This window comes from Taeniopygia guttata, chromosome 14, assembly GCF_048771995.1.
Source record: "Taeniopygia guttata chromosome 14, bTaeGut7.mat, whole genome shotgun sequence".
NCBI lineage: Eukaryota > Metazoa > Chordata > Aves > Passeriformes > Estrildidae > Taeniopygia > Taeniopygia guttata.
Window position 1 is genome coordinate 9,826,462 of NC_133039.1, and position 15,456 is coordinate 9,841,917.

The 15,456-nt window shown below is 38.0% G+C and overlaps 2 protein-coding genes across 10 annotated transcripts in view; one reads left to right on the forward strand and one right to left on the reverse strand.

Moving 5' to 3' along the window:
• BFAR (bifunctional apoptosis regulator) lies at window positions 1-11,855 on the forward strand. Of its 7 annotated transcripts, none has more exons than XM_002195335.7 (8): window positions 1-425; window positions 3,151-3,481; window positions 4,306-4,504; window positions 4,733-4,902; window positions 5,506-5,650; window positions 5,907-6,077; window positions 6,534-6,736; window positions 7,597-11,855. In XM_002195335.7, exons 2-8 carry the CDS (start codon window positions 3,216-3,218, stop codon window positions 7,787-7,789), a joined length of 1,347 nt encoding a protein of 448 aa, XP_002195371.4. In that variant the 5' UTR covers window positions 1-425; window positions 3,151-3,215; the 3' UTR covers window positions 7,790-11,855. The 7 variants fall into 7 exon arrangements, with proteins under 7 accessions (XP_002195371.4, XP_072791809.1, XP_030141111.4 ...); XM_072935708.1 differs by having other exon boundaries at window positions 7-425; window positions 3,204-3,481; XM_030285251.4 differs by lacking the exon at window positions 1-425 and adding an exon at window positions 1,823-2,087.
• The window catches only part of PLA2G10 (phospholipase A2 group X), a 25,838-nt gene continuing 19,789 nt past the window's right edge, over window positions 9,408-15,456 (reverse strand). For all 3 annotated transcript variants that reach the window (XM_072935712.1, XM_072935711.1, XM_072935713.1), the window contains 3 exons: window positions 13,975-14,140; window positions 12,428-12,534; window positions 9,408-9,999 (listed from right to left, as the gene is read on the reverse strand). In XM_072935712.1, coding sequence (XP_072791813.1) covers window positions 9,854-9,999; window positions 12,428-12,534; window positions 13,975-14,140 — 419 coding nt within the window. In that variant the 3' untranslated portion in view covers window positions 9,408-9,853. The remainder of the gene's footprint in view (window positions 10,000-12,427; window positions 12,535-13,974; window positions 14,141-15,456) is intronic.

The following is a 15,456-nucleotide window of genomic DNA, read 5'->3' on the forward strand; positions in this document are numbered from 1 at the left end:
CTACCGGGGCGGAGCCCTCAGGGCCGCACCGCCGTACCCACCGCGGGCTGGAACGGCGCCTGCCGCAGCCTGCCGTGTGCTCTGAGCCGGCCGCGGGGATGGAAGTCTCACCCAGCCGCGGTTCTGTGGGGTGTGGTGAAATGTCATGGATGTGGGCCTCGCTCTGAAAGCCAGAAATACGCAACTGGCACCAGCAAGGAAGAAGGCATGGGACTCTTCCTAGGAGACACCAGGAGGATGGTGGAGAACTGGTAGCGACCATGCCTTAGTGATGAGAATTCTAGGGGAAGTGGAGGTGGTGCCGCATTACAGAAGGAGCGTTTTCCTGTTACGAGGGACATTCTGACGGCCGCGGTAGGAGAGCAGCGCGCAGCAGGATGGGCCCGCAGCAGCGCTGTGCGAGGCAGAGCTGCCCCGGAGAGAAGGTGCTGCATGGGGGCAGAGGGCAGGAACTGTGGAGTTCAGAGTTTGTGCTGCAGGCTGGAATTTACACGGCTCATAAAGCATCTTTTTCAAAATTCCAGCAGAATGAAAACAGATGAAAAATTCTCCACAAATTGTTGGGCGTAATTTCTGCATACAGAAAAGGATAAATAATTATGCGGGATGTAGTGGAGAGAGTTTTATAAACTGGAACAAAAAGGCCATGGTTTTACATCATTCAAGTCTGCTGCACAGACTATCAAACACTTGTATGCTCTTTTACTTTACTGAACGTTGAATGTGAAACTAAGTGAAACAGCACAAAAAAGTAGTAAAAAACTATAATCTTGAACAAGTATTCTGGGCTGCATTTTCACCTTGCATACCAAGGTAGATCTAGATGCACTTCATCAGATCTAGAAGAGGTTGAATTCTTTCAGGCTAGAGTAGTTTAAAGATCTGCTGATTGGTTCTCTGGGGAAAAATGGATAATATGAGAGAAAAAAACAATGAGAGATTTATTTTCTTTCTTGTAATAGGCTGGGATAATTAATTGAAATGTCATTTGAAGTGGACTTGTAGTTTGTATCAAACTGAAACAAAATCTTAAAAGAAAATGTTACTGTGTTGAACAGTTAAAAAAATACATCATAGAGGTATACTTTAAAAATTCACAATATCAATTAGGTTGGAAAAAACCTCTGAGATAATTGAGTCCCATCTGTGACCAAACACCACCATATCATTTTGACCATGGCACTCAGTGTTGTGTCCAGTCCATAAAGACCTCCAGGGACGGTGATTCCACCACCTCACTGTGCAGCCCATTCCAATGTCTGATCACCCTTTCCTAATGCCCAACTGAAACCTGCCCTGGTGCAGAGTAAAGCTAAGTCTTGTCACTTGTTCCCTGGGAGAAGAGGTCCATCCCCACCTGGCTACAACCTCCTGTCAGGGTGTTGTAGAGAGTGAATCAAATAGTTTTGGACTGGTCAAAAAGAATTCCAGTAAGGGAACAGAGACTGATAGAAGCAATTGTGCATGTGTGGAGAGATAGACTCTTATATGGTAAGAATAGTCTCTGTGCAGGATGCATTAGCACTGCAATCAAACTAGCACCTGAAAATCTTACTTCTAATTATACCTCGAATTTTTACTGTAAAATCAACCTTGAATAGTTTCTGCGAAGGAAGGCTAACTGGCTGCGTAGGGTACAGTAAACAGGCGTACCTCAGTTCTCACGAATATGGAAGTGTATATTCCCAGAAATGGGAGTGTAGCGGTGCTGGTGTCCGGTGATTTTAAACGCTTGGAATAAAGAGGCGAGCGGCGGCGCTGGCCGGCGCCGTGCGGAGGGAGGAGCGGCGCTGGCGGCGCTCGCGGGGCGGAAGCGGCGGGGCGGGCCCGGCCCCTCCTCGGCCCGGGGCTGCGGCCGGGGCGCTGCGGGCAGCGGGCAGCGGGCTGGGGCCGGCCGGGCAGGGACCCCGCGCCGGCCGTGCTGTGCCGCAGCAGGCTGCGGCTGGGAAGAGACGGGAGGGGAGCTAGGAATCATTCTGCTGCTGCCTCTTACTTGGTGCTGACTGAGCGGTGAAATATTTTTCCGGTATTTTCCACAGAAATCCTCATGCCTCTGTCTTTCAGGAAAACTAGAAGAATGTTTTTAGGTGCAAAATCTTCTTTATTTTTCCTCTTACAAGTGCTGTTTCAGGTTTTAGAAAGCTAACAGCCTGTGCTTTGCCATGGAAATAGATGTTTCAAAGTCTAAGGATTCTAATTTCACTATCGGTTTCTGTTTTTGAACTTGTGCTTTTTTTCATAATTTCTGTTCTTTATCTGCTTGTGCGCTTACCTCTTCGTGCTTGATCTGCATGGAAAGTTGGTAAGTTAGTAGTAAGCAGGAGCCACAAGGTGGATAGTGCAATCGTATTTTGGTTTGGTAGTGTACGAGGAGAAAATTTTCTAGTTCTTGGTATCTTCTAGCGTATCATGAGTGAATGATCTGGATCAGTGTTTTTCTCAAGAAACTATGTACTGCTGTTTAAGAGCATGGAGTAGGAACATCAAACATACATTTTTTGTAAGCTTGGAACAATTTTAAATTCTTACCTGTGTGTTTTCTGTAATACTAACAAAGTAACTACAAGTAAAGTTAATGTGGAGTTTAGACCTTTGCTGAGAAGGTGTGCAGATCAGTCCCTTATGATTCTGAAGCATATGGCTTGGTGGATCAAACTTTTATTTTTTTTAACATTCCCCAGCAATGTCTAGCATTGACCCCTATTAGTAGTGTTTTATTCCATATGGTTGGAAAGAAGAGGGATGAAGTAAATTAGATCATTATGTTATACTGGTGTTTTATTTTTGTATCCTCTGATGATACTTTTTAATGATATTTTCTTTGACTGGTTTCTTATACTAAAACCTTGATTAAAGCTACTGTCAGAAGTCATGTGAATCATAGTGAAGTATTTTGTTTCACTTTCATGTATTTTATAACACGGGAGAAGAAAGCATAGGGAGATTGAGCCTAGCTGTTTACATCTAGAATCTGGTTTGGTTGTAGTTGGCAATGAATATATTGTTGAAAAAGTTGATCATGTTTCATTATGGGGAGGGCTGAGTTACTTCAAAAATTTAAAACCATCAGTGTCAAAAGCAGTGCAATGATAAATCACATTGCTTACAATTCTAAACTTCCAAAATAGCTGTTTTCATGTTGCTTTGCAGAAGTAGTGCCTTATCTGGTTTGAAGATCTAAGAGAGCATTCGGTTTGTTTAAGGCATAAAGGAAAATGGAAGAAGGTGAGACTTTACCAGGGGAAACAGAGAGGGCAAAAGTTGAACCGTGCGCTACTCCCGGCCTGGGTCGGCAGATATCAGTCAGTGAGTTCCTCTGCCACTGCTGCTACGACATCCTGATCAATCCCACCACCCTGAACTGTGGGCACAGCTTCTGTAGGCACTGCTTGGCCTTGTGGTGGGTGTCGTCCAAGAAGAATGAATGCCCGGAATGCAGAGAAAAATGGGAAGGATTCCCCAAAGTCAACATCCTCCTCAGGTGAGTGAACTATTTTGTGAATGTCTTTTTTACATAAATGAAACCACAGAAATTAGTTTCTGGTTTCTTGAGTTTGCTGCAGATATTCTTAGATAATTGGTAATCTGAACTGTCACAAAGACATTTAAATCCCAAAGACTTTCAGCTTGTGCACTTGTCATGGACTGTTCAAGCACATGGAATTAAGGGTGGGTTGGTTGGTTTTGTTTTCAGGGAAGGGGTTTGTTTAGGGGGAGGGCTTTCTCCCCCTTCTACATTTTCTGGGAGATGGAGAGGCAGGATCCTCAGTCTTCTAATATAGCTAGTTGTTTATAATAATTCTAAGTTAGATTGATCTTGGATAATTGTGTAGTAATTTCTGTAATAGGAATTATTTATTGGAAAAATTGTGATCATATTGCAGAACAAAGCTAAAAACATCTACTTGCTATCTTGAATTACTTGCAGGTTGTTTTGTTAATAATATTTTATCTGGGGTTAATAATGTTTAAATAAATAAATTGTAGGATTGATGGTAGTTTTTTATGATATCTTTTGTTTAGCATTTTTTTATAATTGAGGCTTGCCAATGTATTACAGGATTCTAATTTTGCATAAGAAATAACTTGGGAGTTATGTGGTATTTTAGCTTCAGAAGTTAAGGAAAATGTTGTTTGACAGTGATAAAATTCTAAATTTACTAAGCTTTAATAACTTTTTTTTTCTTGTTTTTAAAGATGATAGTCTTTAGTAAAGGCTGGAAAACAAAAATCCAAAAATTACTCCATTTTCTGAATATTAAGCCTCAATGGTTGCAGTACAATGACAAATATTTTTCCTATTAGGGATGTTATTGAAAAGCTGTTTTCTGATGCCATTGAACAAAGAAAAGAAGATATTCTACAGAACAGTGATGTAGCACGCAGCTTAGCAACTTTCCAAAAGCATGGGAACGACCAGATGCCTACAGTTTCAAACACAGGAAGAATTAATCCTCGAGGAGGGTTTTTCTCAGGTGTTCTGACAGCTTTAACTTGTGTAGCAGTAAGTTTCATCTGGTTGTTTTCCGTATTTGCTTCCTTAAGCATGCAATCAAATATTCTTAAATGTACATGCACAGAAGAAACATTGTCTTTCTTAAAACCTGAATGTTCTAGACTTCCATGAAATGGAAGACTATGTGTTGAGTGTGTGTTATTACTTACTGTGTGTTTATTTATATCATTCATGTATTTGCTTTGCAAGTAAAGTATCCTTATAATCTACCTGTAGGTAGTTCTACTTGGCTATCACTGGAGTAGCAGAGAATTTGAAGATGATCTTCTTGTCCACAAGCCTGTCGCCAAGTGGACTGCTGAGGAAGTGATACTCTGGCTGGAGCAGCTGGGCCCGTGGGCTTCACATTACAAAGAAAGATTTTTACTGGAGAAAGTAAATGGAAGGTGAGAGGCCTGGTGGTCAAGGACAACTGTTATGTGATTGGACTACTGACAGTCATTGGGGTGGCTTATTGTGAAATGACCATACTGTGTTACATGAATTGTGGGAATAGTCTGTTGATGTATCAGAATAAATTTCAGAAGTTTTTACAATTGCTGTTGAAAACTTTTAGTAGTAGATACTTAGCAAGCTACCTGAACATATTCTAAGAACTTCTTAAAATGCTGACAATGCAGACTGAATTTATACCAAGAGTAAAATTCTACTGATGTATTATCCACCCTTGCACCTTTTCTTTCTTGTGGAAATAAGCATGTGCTATATGCATATGTATTCCACCCAAGAGCCATGCTGAAAGCAGGCAAGAGGAAACTGGAAAAGAAGGAAATTTAAAACCCAGGCTTTGAGATGCAGTTGGTGTAGAACACTTGATATGCAATGTAATGATGATCTTTTCAAGTCCCAAAGTTTGCCAGCCCAAAGTATTCTCTGATTCTTTAACCCAAAAGATGCTACCTTGTTTCAATATGCAGTTGTGTATTTGTTAGTCATCTTTTTTGGTGAATAGGCACTGTTTACCTACTTCTATTCTTCTGCTTTTGTAGACTGCTCCTAACACTGACTGAAGAGGATTTCACCAAAGAACCCTACAGTGTAGAGAACAGTAACCATAGGAGAGCTATTATGGCAGAACTGGAATGTGTGAAAACTTTAGGTGTTAAACCACCACAGAACCTTTGGGAATACAAGGTAAATTTTATATTAAGTGTGTCGTGTCATGTATATTAATTCTTTTTAAAGTAATACATTTAAAAGAAGATTCTCTTAAAACCAGGAGGGGTGTTAAAGTAGTGGAATTACCTGTGTAAAAATTGCTCAGTGTAATGACGTGTTGTATTTGAAAAACAGCCCTTTGAAAAATGATTGTCAGAAAATCTAAGAACTGGCATGTCCCTTTCATTTTACTGTTTTACTGATTGAGACTTAATAATTTGATACCTTTTAGGCCGTAAACCCAGGAAAATCACTCTTTCTTCTGTATGCATTGAAGAGTTCTCCAAGACTCAGTATGTTATACCTATATTTGTTTGATTATGCAGAAGCTTTCCTACCTTTCATCCATACAATTTGTCCTATGCAAGAAGACAAGTATGAAGATACTGTCACAAAACTGCTTGTACGTATTCAAAACATTAAATATGCTACTTGCTTTGGTTATAAGCATTTTAAGACTAGCAGTATAAAAACACATAATGTAATAATTAATCATTTCATCTCTTTACACTCTGACTTTAAAAACAACAGACCTACAGAGTAAGTGGCTCTTCAATTTTATTGTATGCAATCACTAGTGTTGCAACCATTACCTTTAATAAGATTGATTTTAGGCTTTTAAGACTTTAAATGTGTGAAACTGATTCTTCTGAAGTTCACATGACTACAGAAAGTGATGTTCTAATCTAATAGAAATTACTGCATTATAGTATTACCTACTAGCAAGTATAATAAAGATAAATTACTGCTTTCAGTGTATAAAAGCCCCAACTTTTCAACAAAAGACTAGTGGAAATAAGCCAGTATTAAGTAAGTTTAATATAAAATTGATTAACAGTCTCTTTATCCTAATTTACAGGACCTTAAAGATCCTTCTTGGAGGCAATGGAGAGAATTCACTGTAAAGTATTTATTTTTGCCATACCAGCTGATAGCTGAATTTGCTTGGGATTGGCTAGATGTGCATTACTGGACATCAAGATTTATAATTGTAAATGCCATGTTGCTCTCTGTTCTGGAATTATTCTCCTTTTGGAGGCTGTGGTCAAGAAGAGAATTGAAGTAAGTGTTAAGCTTATGGAAGAGGGTCGGAAGTACACAGCATTTTAAACAGAAAGTAACAGCCTTACAATTTTACAGTTGCTCATTGAAATGAGTGTCTAACCCAAACTCTGAGGTTAATAATAACATATGAATCTGCATTCTCATATGCTTGCTTTTGAATACCTTCTGTGCATGCTTCCACTGGTTTCTTAGAGGTGGTTTTACTTATCAGATGTTGCAAATGTGGAAACAGCAACAAGCATGTTCTTAACCACTGGGAGATACCAAACCTTACCGTGATAACTGCCTCTTGCGGTGCCTGGTATTAGCTGTCAGCTGAGAATAAATACATCAGAATTTCGTCATGATACAGTGTAGTTATTATGGGATGAGTCCTCAGAATCATAAATAAGCTCAGTTATACTGATACTAGTTCTGATGATTTATCAGAATTTCTGTTTTCTGTTACTACCTCATTCTTAATTCAAGCCCATTAACATTGATAGCTGGTGTGATCTTTGGAAATGGTATGGGAGAAATTCTTGTTTTGGTGTGTACTGGGTTTTCCCTTTGCCAGCCGGTAGAAGGCAGAATGAGCCCAGATCAGCACAGGGAGCATGGGACAGCCTGAGGCAGAGCTGTGATGTGGCACTGGAACCTGCTGGGCTTCGGGGTCTGGGTGCACTAAAGAGTGCCTCTTTAAATCTGCTACTACTGGGTTTTAGGAAAGTTTTTCCTGGAGTGCAACATGGTGTTTTTTACAAGTACCTGAGTAAGGGCTAAGTAATTCAAAGCTGTAGTACCTATTAGGTTTTCTTAGAGCTGGGTAAAAACAAACCAGAAAGTTCCTCTAAGCCTTTCCATTTCCTTTTTCACAGGACTATTCCTCAGAGAATGTGGAAACATTTCTGGAAAGTCTCAACCCAGGGACTTTTTGTTGCCATTTTTTGGCCTTTTATTCCTCAGTTTGTCTGCAATTGTTTGTTTTACTGGGCCTTGTATTTTAACCCAGTTATAAACATTGATCTTGTAGTTACGGAGATAAGGCGTCTGGAGACACAAGTGCAGTGATCGGCATTGAGCTGTTTAGCTTCTAAAAATGGACATTTTGGATAAACTTTGCTTTTCTTCTTTATGTATGTGGCAGTGAAAACAGTGGATTATGTTAATTTAAACATACGAAAAAGCTTTAAGGTAAGTTATCCTTAAACCAGCTGATTCCAAATTGGAGGATGAAGGAAAAAGGAATTTTCTGTTGGGGAAAAAAAAAAGCACATTCCTCTATAGCCATGTAAAACTCATACAGTCATCTCTCCCAATCTGTACCAGATAAGTTTCTTTATGCTGTCCTGAGCATTCTCTGTATTTTCAAGCCTGCCTTAAAGTCAGTGTCTTTTGCACTGCTACAGTGATTTCTTTCTTTTTCTTTTTAAACTTAACATTTCATACCAGCTGTGTCTTCCTCAACTTCAGCTCGCCAAAGGAATGCCCTTCCTGGATAGGCTTGATGTTGAAAGAACTTCATTTATTTCAGTCTTCTTTACATGTAGCATTGTGACTGCCCTATACACAGTCTCACAGTAGAATTTGTTCCAAAATTCCCGCAGTTGAAGGCAAAGACTACTTGAATTTTCTTGTGTTTTGTTAAATGTGATAATTACCATGGAAATTTTTTATTAGCTCAGTTAGACTTCATCAATAGCTCCTTTCATTCTCTCTTCTTGAATTCTTTTGCTAATTTGTAAATTCTTAAATATCTCTTAAAGAGGATTATTAAGGAAAAGTGACCTGACACTGTAATTACTTAGGGCAATATAATGTATGTATCTGTGTCTGAGCAAATATTGACTGGAAAGTTATTTGCGTTAAGCAGGATTGACATTTGTTAATGTATGTTCCTTTGACTGAATTGTATGATTCTTACTGAAAAGGTAAGATTTTTTTTCAAGAACTTTGTCCCCTTGCAGTCTGCATTGGTTTGTTGTTTTCTTGATTTCATTTGTGTCAGTAATGTGAACTAAATTTGCCTGAATATTTTTCACGATTAAAGATGTCTCCTGAAATCTTCACTATTCCTATAGATAATTTGGCTTTTGATTTTTTTTTTTTTAAATATTGAAGTACATGTCATTAGCTTTGACTTGTGCAAACCTGCTCTTTAGCCCTACATCTTTGAGTAAGTTGACGTTGGTGAAAGTAGACATAAAACACTCCTGGCTCTATAACTGTTAAAATCTGCAGGTAGAAAAAAGTGTATTATTCATCAGTTCAGGGTACTGATTTCTCTTCCCAAAGGGTTAAAAATATCTGTGAAGTGATCCTAGCTAAAATCAGCTTTACATCCTGATGAGGTTTATATACTTCTGAGCTTCATAAACTCTTGCTGTGCAGGATCAAACACTTGTGAAAAAGCCAGTTGGTCCCAACAACTTCTACGTTTTTTCATATTTCTGTTTTGGTGATGGTTTGCATTTGCATTTTTAAATCTGGCTCTAAAGTTCTAAGGGTAGAATTTCCTCCCTGTGCTTACAGGAAATTCAGGGTGTACATAGAGTAAGGAGTTTGAGCCATATCAAATAAGCAGCTGTTTAGAAAACTCCTCTTGAAAAGTAAATGCTAGAAAAAACCTATTACATGATTCTTCAATGCAGGTAGCATTACTCCAGGTGAATGAAATTCAACACTTAAATTAGGCTTTGTAGTAAGTGTTTAATGTAGATGAGAGGGCTCTTTGTGCTGACACTGTCACTTCATGAACTTTTTCCAGTCAGTTCAAAGTTAACAAATGCTAAGGTCTGTTAGTCGAGAAGTTTGATTTGAAGGGGGGATAAAAAGTTCACAGTGAATAATATTATCAATCTGAATAATATGTGAATCTGAATATAAACAAATATTAAGATTGTCAGTTACTCCTTAAGCTAATAAAATCAGATTTCTATTTAGTCAATAATTAATGCATGGGAGAAAGTAAAGGACAGGAAAAATGTTTACTTTTTTACATTAACATTTTGAGGTGGAGAGGCTGAGGTGGAATGAAAGAGTATCAAGAAGGGGGAAAATAATTTCTTGCCATTACTGTGGCCAAAAAAAAAAAAAAAGTAATTTTGGATTTAAATATATATAAGAGTTATGTATCTAATACCTACACAAAGGCTGAATCTCACCACACATAAAGTCTGGCCACAAAAGGTATTTTCTGTGGTAGGGAGCTTTAGAAAAACATTTGGCAGCTTCACGGTCACATTCACATGCCATTTTTTGACATTTATCTTCTAGTGAGTCTGAAAGAAAACACAGTAAATTTGATATTAGTCTGAAGAAATTAAAAATCCCAAATGGAATACCAAAAATTGCTCCCTCATATTCCCTATTTGCAGTACAAAGACTTTACATTTCAAGTGCAATAGGAACTTGCTGAGCTTTGGTAAGACTAAGAGCCTGTGGAATAGCCAGTAGTGACAAATCTTGGCAGGTGAAAATACAACAGCCAGATAAAGACTTAAATACTCTTATAGTTTTTTAATAAAGGAACTCTGATAACTGATCTGTCTTTAGAAAGTGGTATGAGATCCTCCCTGCCTTCTCCCTTGCTCTAGTGAAATTCACTTTGGGAAGATAGTCCTTTCCATACCCTTTATAATCTAGTATAAGATATAGCATTAAAAATAATATATGGGATAGACACATGGCATGCAAAAGTGTTCCATGTCCAGCCTAAATTGCCCACCTTTTTTTATTAAGGCATTCAGTAAGAAGTTAAAGTGTGTGATAAAATCCATGTCTTGTCCTGTTTGTTTTATAATTGTAGTGTTGTAACTTAACAGATTTCTTGGCATGAGTGTTCCTTCTTGGCATGAACATTTTCTTCTACAGCAATGTATTTTGGGTTCAGTGTGCCAGCCTGGAAGTGTGTGGTTTTTTTCTCTCTGTAACTGTCTGTAAACTGAAGAATCCTTAATTACATTTTGTCTGAGTGTTTACCATTTTAAAAGCTTAGCCAAATCACTGTTTGAGATTTGTCCAGGAGCAGAACAAGTGTTCAGTTTTGTGAATTAACTCAAATTCTGCCATGAAATTGAAATGTTCTTAATGTGTATGTGTTTATGCTGCAACTAGCTGCCCTAAGAGCTACTCAATAGCATAGGTGGCATGAACAACATGATAGGATAAAAAATCAAAACACAGTAACTGAGAACTATTCCTTTTTCTGTTCTTCTTCTGGTATTGCTCCAGACTTTATCTTACCTGTGCTATGCCAGGGACTTGGTTTCCTGACACCATGCCTGCTATCTTGGCCAGTATTTTGAATATTGTCAGGAGCAAAATCTTTACAGCAACTAAGGGTGGACTGTAATGTGATTAATCGGTGTGAGAGAGAAGACGTTTTGTCCATCTGGGGCAGGGGAAGACGTGAGCAAGTAGAGATTCTGAACGAGGTAGACACTTTGGCAAAGTAAAGATTGAATATGAAGGAGGAAGGGAAGTAATGTCTAAACTTCCATTTGTTTTCAGATCAGGCAAATTCTAAATTGAGTATAAAATGAGAGGGTTTTGTGTTCTCTGTAAATGGCCAACTGTTTATTTTAAACCATAGTAGTCAGAAGCTCAGACTTGTTTTAAACAAGGTTACGTAACAGTTTTTGCATTTCCGTAGTACAAATAATAATCAATTTTTAAGCTCATTTGCATTCTAGGTAGAAGCATAAAATTATATGCAAATTAACTGACTGAGCATCTGATTTTTAAAAACAAAACAAGCAAACGAAATCCCAAACAGCACACAAACAAAAACCAATATAAAACCGTGACATCAACAAGAAAAAAAACCCTGTAAATACTGGGGGTTTTGAGAAGCTACTGTTTCAATGAGTTTTCGAGTATATTGGAAAGCATTTGCTAAAATGCTGGGAGTTGTGAACAAATAATGCAAAAGAAAGCTGCTTTTTCCTGTTAACCATTTTTGGGGGTTTTTCTTTGTCCTTCCCTTACTTCAGCATGGCAATTATATTTTGGATCAAACAAAATTTATCTGGATGTGGTCAGCAGTCTCTTGCAGTTTGTACATTTGCGTTATGTAAATAAATTCAAATTAAGATTTGTTAATTTAACTTCCAGAAATAAATATACTCATAAAATATTTTAATACCTCATTGTTTGAAACTGTAACCTGTAATTATGACTTCATTAATAAATTGCAGCCATCAGTGCAACTGATCAGGGATAAATATGCCAAAAACATGCCCATTGTAAACTTACAAATAGTGGGAAATATTTTCTGCTAAGTAGGGAAAAGATCTTTTTAAACTGTTACCATTTTCTTGTCTCCTGTTGGTACTTGCTCTCCAGCTGGAGACTTGTAGGGAGTAACATAACTTGGGTTCCTCAGCAAATGTAAATGCTGAGTAGCTGAGTAAAAGGATGGTTGTGGTTGTGTTTTCTGAAAAGGTAATAGATGCTTCTAGCTCACAGTTTTGTTTGCTTATGTCAGTCAGAGGGAAGATTAAGAAGAGGAAACTGCATCAACTGCACTTGATTGGTTTAGCTGTGCTTTCTGAAGGCACAGTGTATCCTGGCAAAAAAAAGTTACAAAAGGAAGATGGTAAAATAAGAATTTTACAGTTAATTAAGAAAATACCTTTCTAATGAGTAGAATTAAGAAACAACCAAACAAATAACCCAACACCAAAAAGCTCCCAAGTGCTCACTCACCACAAACAGCAGAATTGTCTTTGCATTCCCAGTGGTAACTTTCAGTCTTTGGCTGACAACCTGCTTGTTCTGCCCTCCCATAGCAGCAGTCGTGGTGGAAGCAGCACCTGAGAGGAACAGGAACAGAGATGGTGATTTATGGTCATACAGTGGGGTGGGGTTTATCAGTGGGTTATTACAGCTGTGGAATAATAAAACAGTTAATATCAGTGAGTGTACAAGCATTACCTGCTCAGGAACCAAACCAGGGTAATTGTTTAATAGATCACCTGGAAAAAAAGACTACTTTTTCATGTAATAAGTGATGAGAAAAATGTCTAATTGAGCTAATTAAATCTTCAGAGCATTCTCAGTTATATGTGAGTATGGTTTTCTCCTAGCCCCTTCCACAAAATGAACTGTTAGTTCATTATCATCAAAAAATATAAAGTTGCTCAAAATTACTGTTTCAAAATTGTTATTGTCATAATTGGCACAAAGAATTTTTAGGCTTTCTATGACATTGTGAAACTGAACAGTACAGATAAGAATTAATGACATTTTAATGCTTAAAAAAGGCATTAAAATATGCTGGTGTAGTGTCTCTGGTGTGGAATCATTGCAAGCCCAGCAAAAGCAAGTAGAGGAGGTAACAAGGACCTGAAATTAGATAGCTTGTAAGTTTTTGCTGCAAACCAAGTACATCCTTTCTTTTTGACCTGTTGGAAGAACTGGGTGTATCCACAAAGTATTCATGTATTCATTCCTTCATTCATTCATTCAGTTTGCTCCTGGCAGACTAAAACCATCAGATTACAGTAGGTAGATGGTGTTTAGGTTGCCTGAGGAACTTAGGTCTGCAATAGGAAAAGTTAATGCTGTGAGCTTTCACTTTTCAATTACTGTTTTTCCGGTGCTTATTAAGTAATTACTTGGTCATTTCCTACAAATCATTATGTAAAGATTCTGTGGTACATAGCAGTTGACCAACACACTCCATTTCATGCATAGAAATTAACCAAACCATGCAACAACAGAACAAAACCCAAAATCATCTTGTCAGTAAATGTTCAATTGTAAGTTACATTGACTGATGATCATCAGTATGCTGTGATTTAGTACTAAATGGAAAGGTTTGGGCTTTAGATTTATTTTTCAGCAGGTTGAATATTGCATAATTGTTATGTATTATTTTGAATACTAATAACATGGAAGATAGTAAAATCACAATATTTTTGTTGCCTTTGTTTTTTAATTTTTACTTTAGATAGCTTCAATAACCTTTAAAGCTGCTCCAACAAGACTTTAGTTATTTAGCTCTGCTGAAACGCAACAGCAAAGGAACTCAGTTGTACTGTGAATACTGTACTAATGCAATGTGAACTTGAATTAAAGGCAAGATTGTGTAGATCTACAGCAACACAATTTGAATGCCTCAGAGTTTCTTAGCAATCTGAGCTGGGTTTAAACTCGCTTCCCTCTCTCAAATAGGCCTAATTTATATTTTAGTCCTTTTATTTGTCATCTGCATTCTGCACTTAATTATTCAGATAAGTAGTTACTCTCACCAGTCTACTCGGTCCTTGGGCCATCCTTTTCCTCCCAGGCCACAGTAGCATCCGTAGCGCAGGTAGGCAAAGGGAGAGCGCCCTGTGGTGCATCTGATGGCTCCGGCCAATTCCAGAATTCCTCTTCGATTTCTCAAACGGGCTTCCCCAAAAGTGCCTTTATAAACTGTGGACAAAAAGTATTATTGAATCCAACATGCAAATATAAAATAGTTGGGATTGTTTGGGTTTTTTAAAGCATCGATAATAAATGACAATACTTGAAATTAATCCAGGTTTATTTTTGACACTTTTGGGCCACGCTGCTTGACCCAGTCCCTTTGTCCCCAGTCCATAGTGAGCAGAATACTGAACCCTGAGAACAGCTGCAGTGGTTTCCTGTGGAGGCAGTGTACAATAGCACACCAGTCATTTCCAGTCTTCCAGCTGGTGAGGGCCAGTGTGTGTTCTGGGGCCCGGGCCCACCCAGTTGCTAAGATTAGCTGCCTCGGGGTTGCAGTGCTTTCTCTTTAACATAACGTGCAATTTTGCCTATATTATTTTGTAGAATGTAGTGCTTTACATTGGAAGAAAAAGGTCCTTTATGACAGGGTTTTGGTTTTCCTGATTTTTAGACAAAACAGCCAAATAACTAGTGGGGATGGTGTGGTGGTTGTAAGGCAGAGAAACGGATGGGTGCTTGGAGTTTTTTCCAGGGAAATTAGAAGGGTGGGGTTTGGTTATTTTCCTGTTTACTTTTGTTTGGGGTTATTTTTGTTGAAGTGATTCTCACTATTATTTCTCCAGAACAAAATTTACTTTAGGAACTATATTTTAACGATCCTATATCAGTACTAAAGCAAGAGGTCCTAAACAGCAGAAAACTGTTGAGACTCTGGGTGATATTTTTAGGGGTTCATGTCATGCTAAGAGAGTGAACTAACACACTGGAGACCCTGATGGTAATGGGCAGCCTCTCCTTGCAGTGCAGGCTCCAAGCTATTCACAGCAAATTTTGAGAAGCTGAATGACTACAAAACAAGAAGGCTTCTGATTAGAGTTTCTTATTAATTAAACAAATTACTTATTTTGGTATGAGGAGAATAGTTTATAAACCTAAACTCCAGTACTGGTTACAGATTCCAAAAGGCATTAAGATTTAATAACTCATAATACCTGTGATGGAGACAGCAGAAAAAAAATAGTTAGACTTCATTGTTGAAGGCTTTGATGGTTACTTTCCTACAAAGTAGCTATATTATTATGCAGTTTTTATATAATCTGCATAAGTACATAATCTATTATAATAGCATAATAGAGTAATCTTTTGTAATAGATTATATCATAATAGATTATATGATTCACTATAATCAGTTAATGGAAAATCTGACAGAAAAAATACCAGTCCCAGCACAGTTGAGTAACTTGAAACGTGTGGGATGCTGGTGACCTCTGGCACTTGTAATGTCATGAAACAGTGGGATTTAAACACCTCATGAAATC

Excerpts from the sequence above, each read along its gene's own strand:
- BFAR (XM_002195335.7), top strand. The coding sequence starts at position 3,216 with ATGGAAGAAGGTGAGACTTTACCAGGGGAAACAGAGAGGGCAAAAGTT. Across the intron at positions 4,903-5,505 it reads CTGGAGAAAGTAAATGGAAG|ACTGCTCCTAACACTGACTG; the intron begins GTGAGAGGCCTG and ends CTGCTTTTGTAG. Across the intron at positions 6,078-6,533 it reads ATACTGTCACAAAACTGCTT|GACCTTAAAGATCCTTCTTG; the intron begins GTACGTATTCAA and ends CCTAATTTACAG.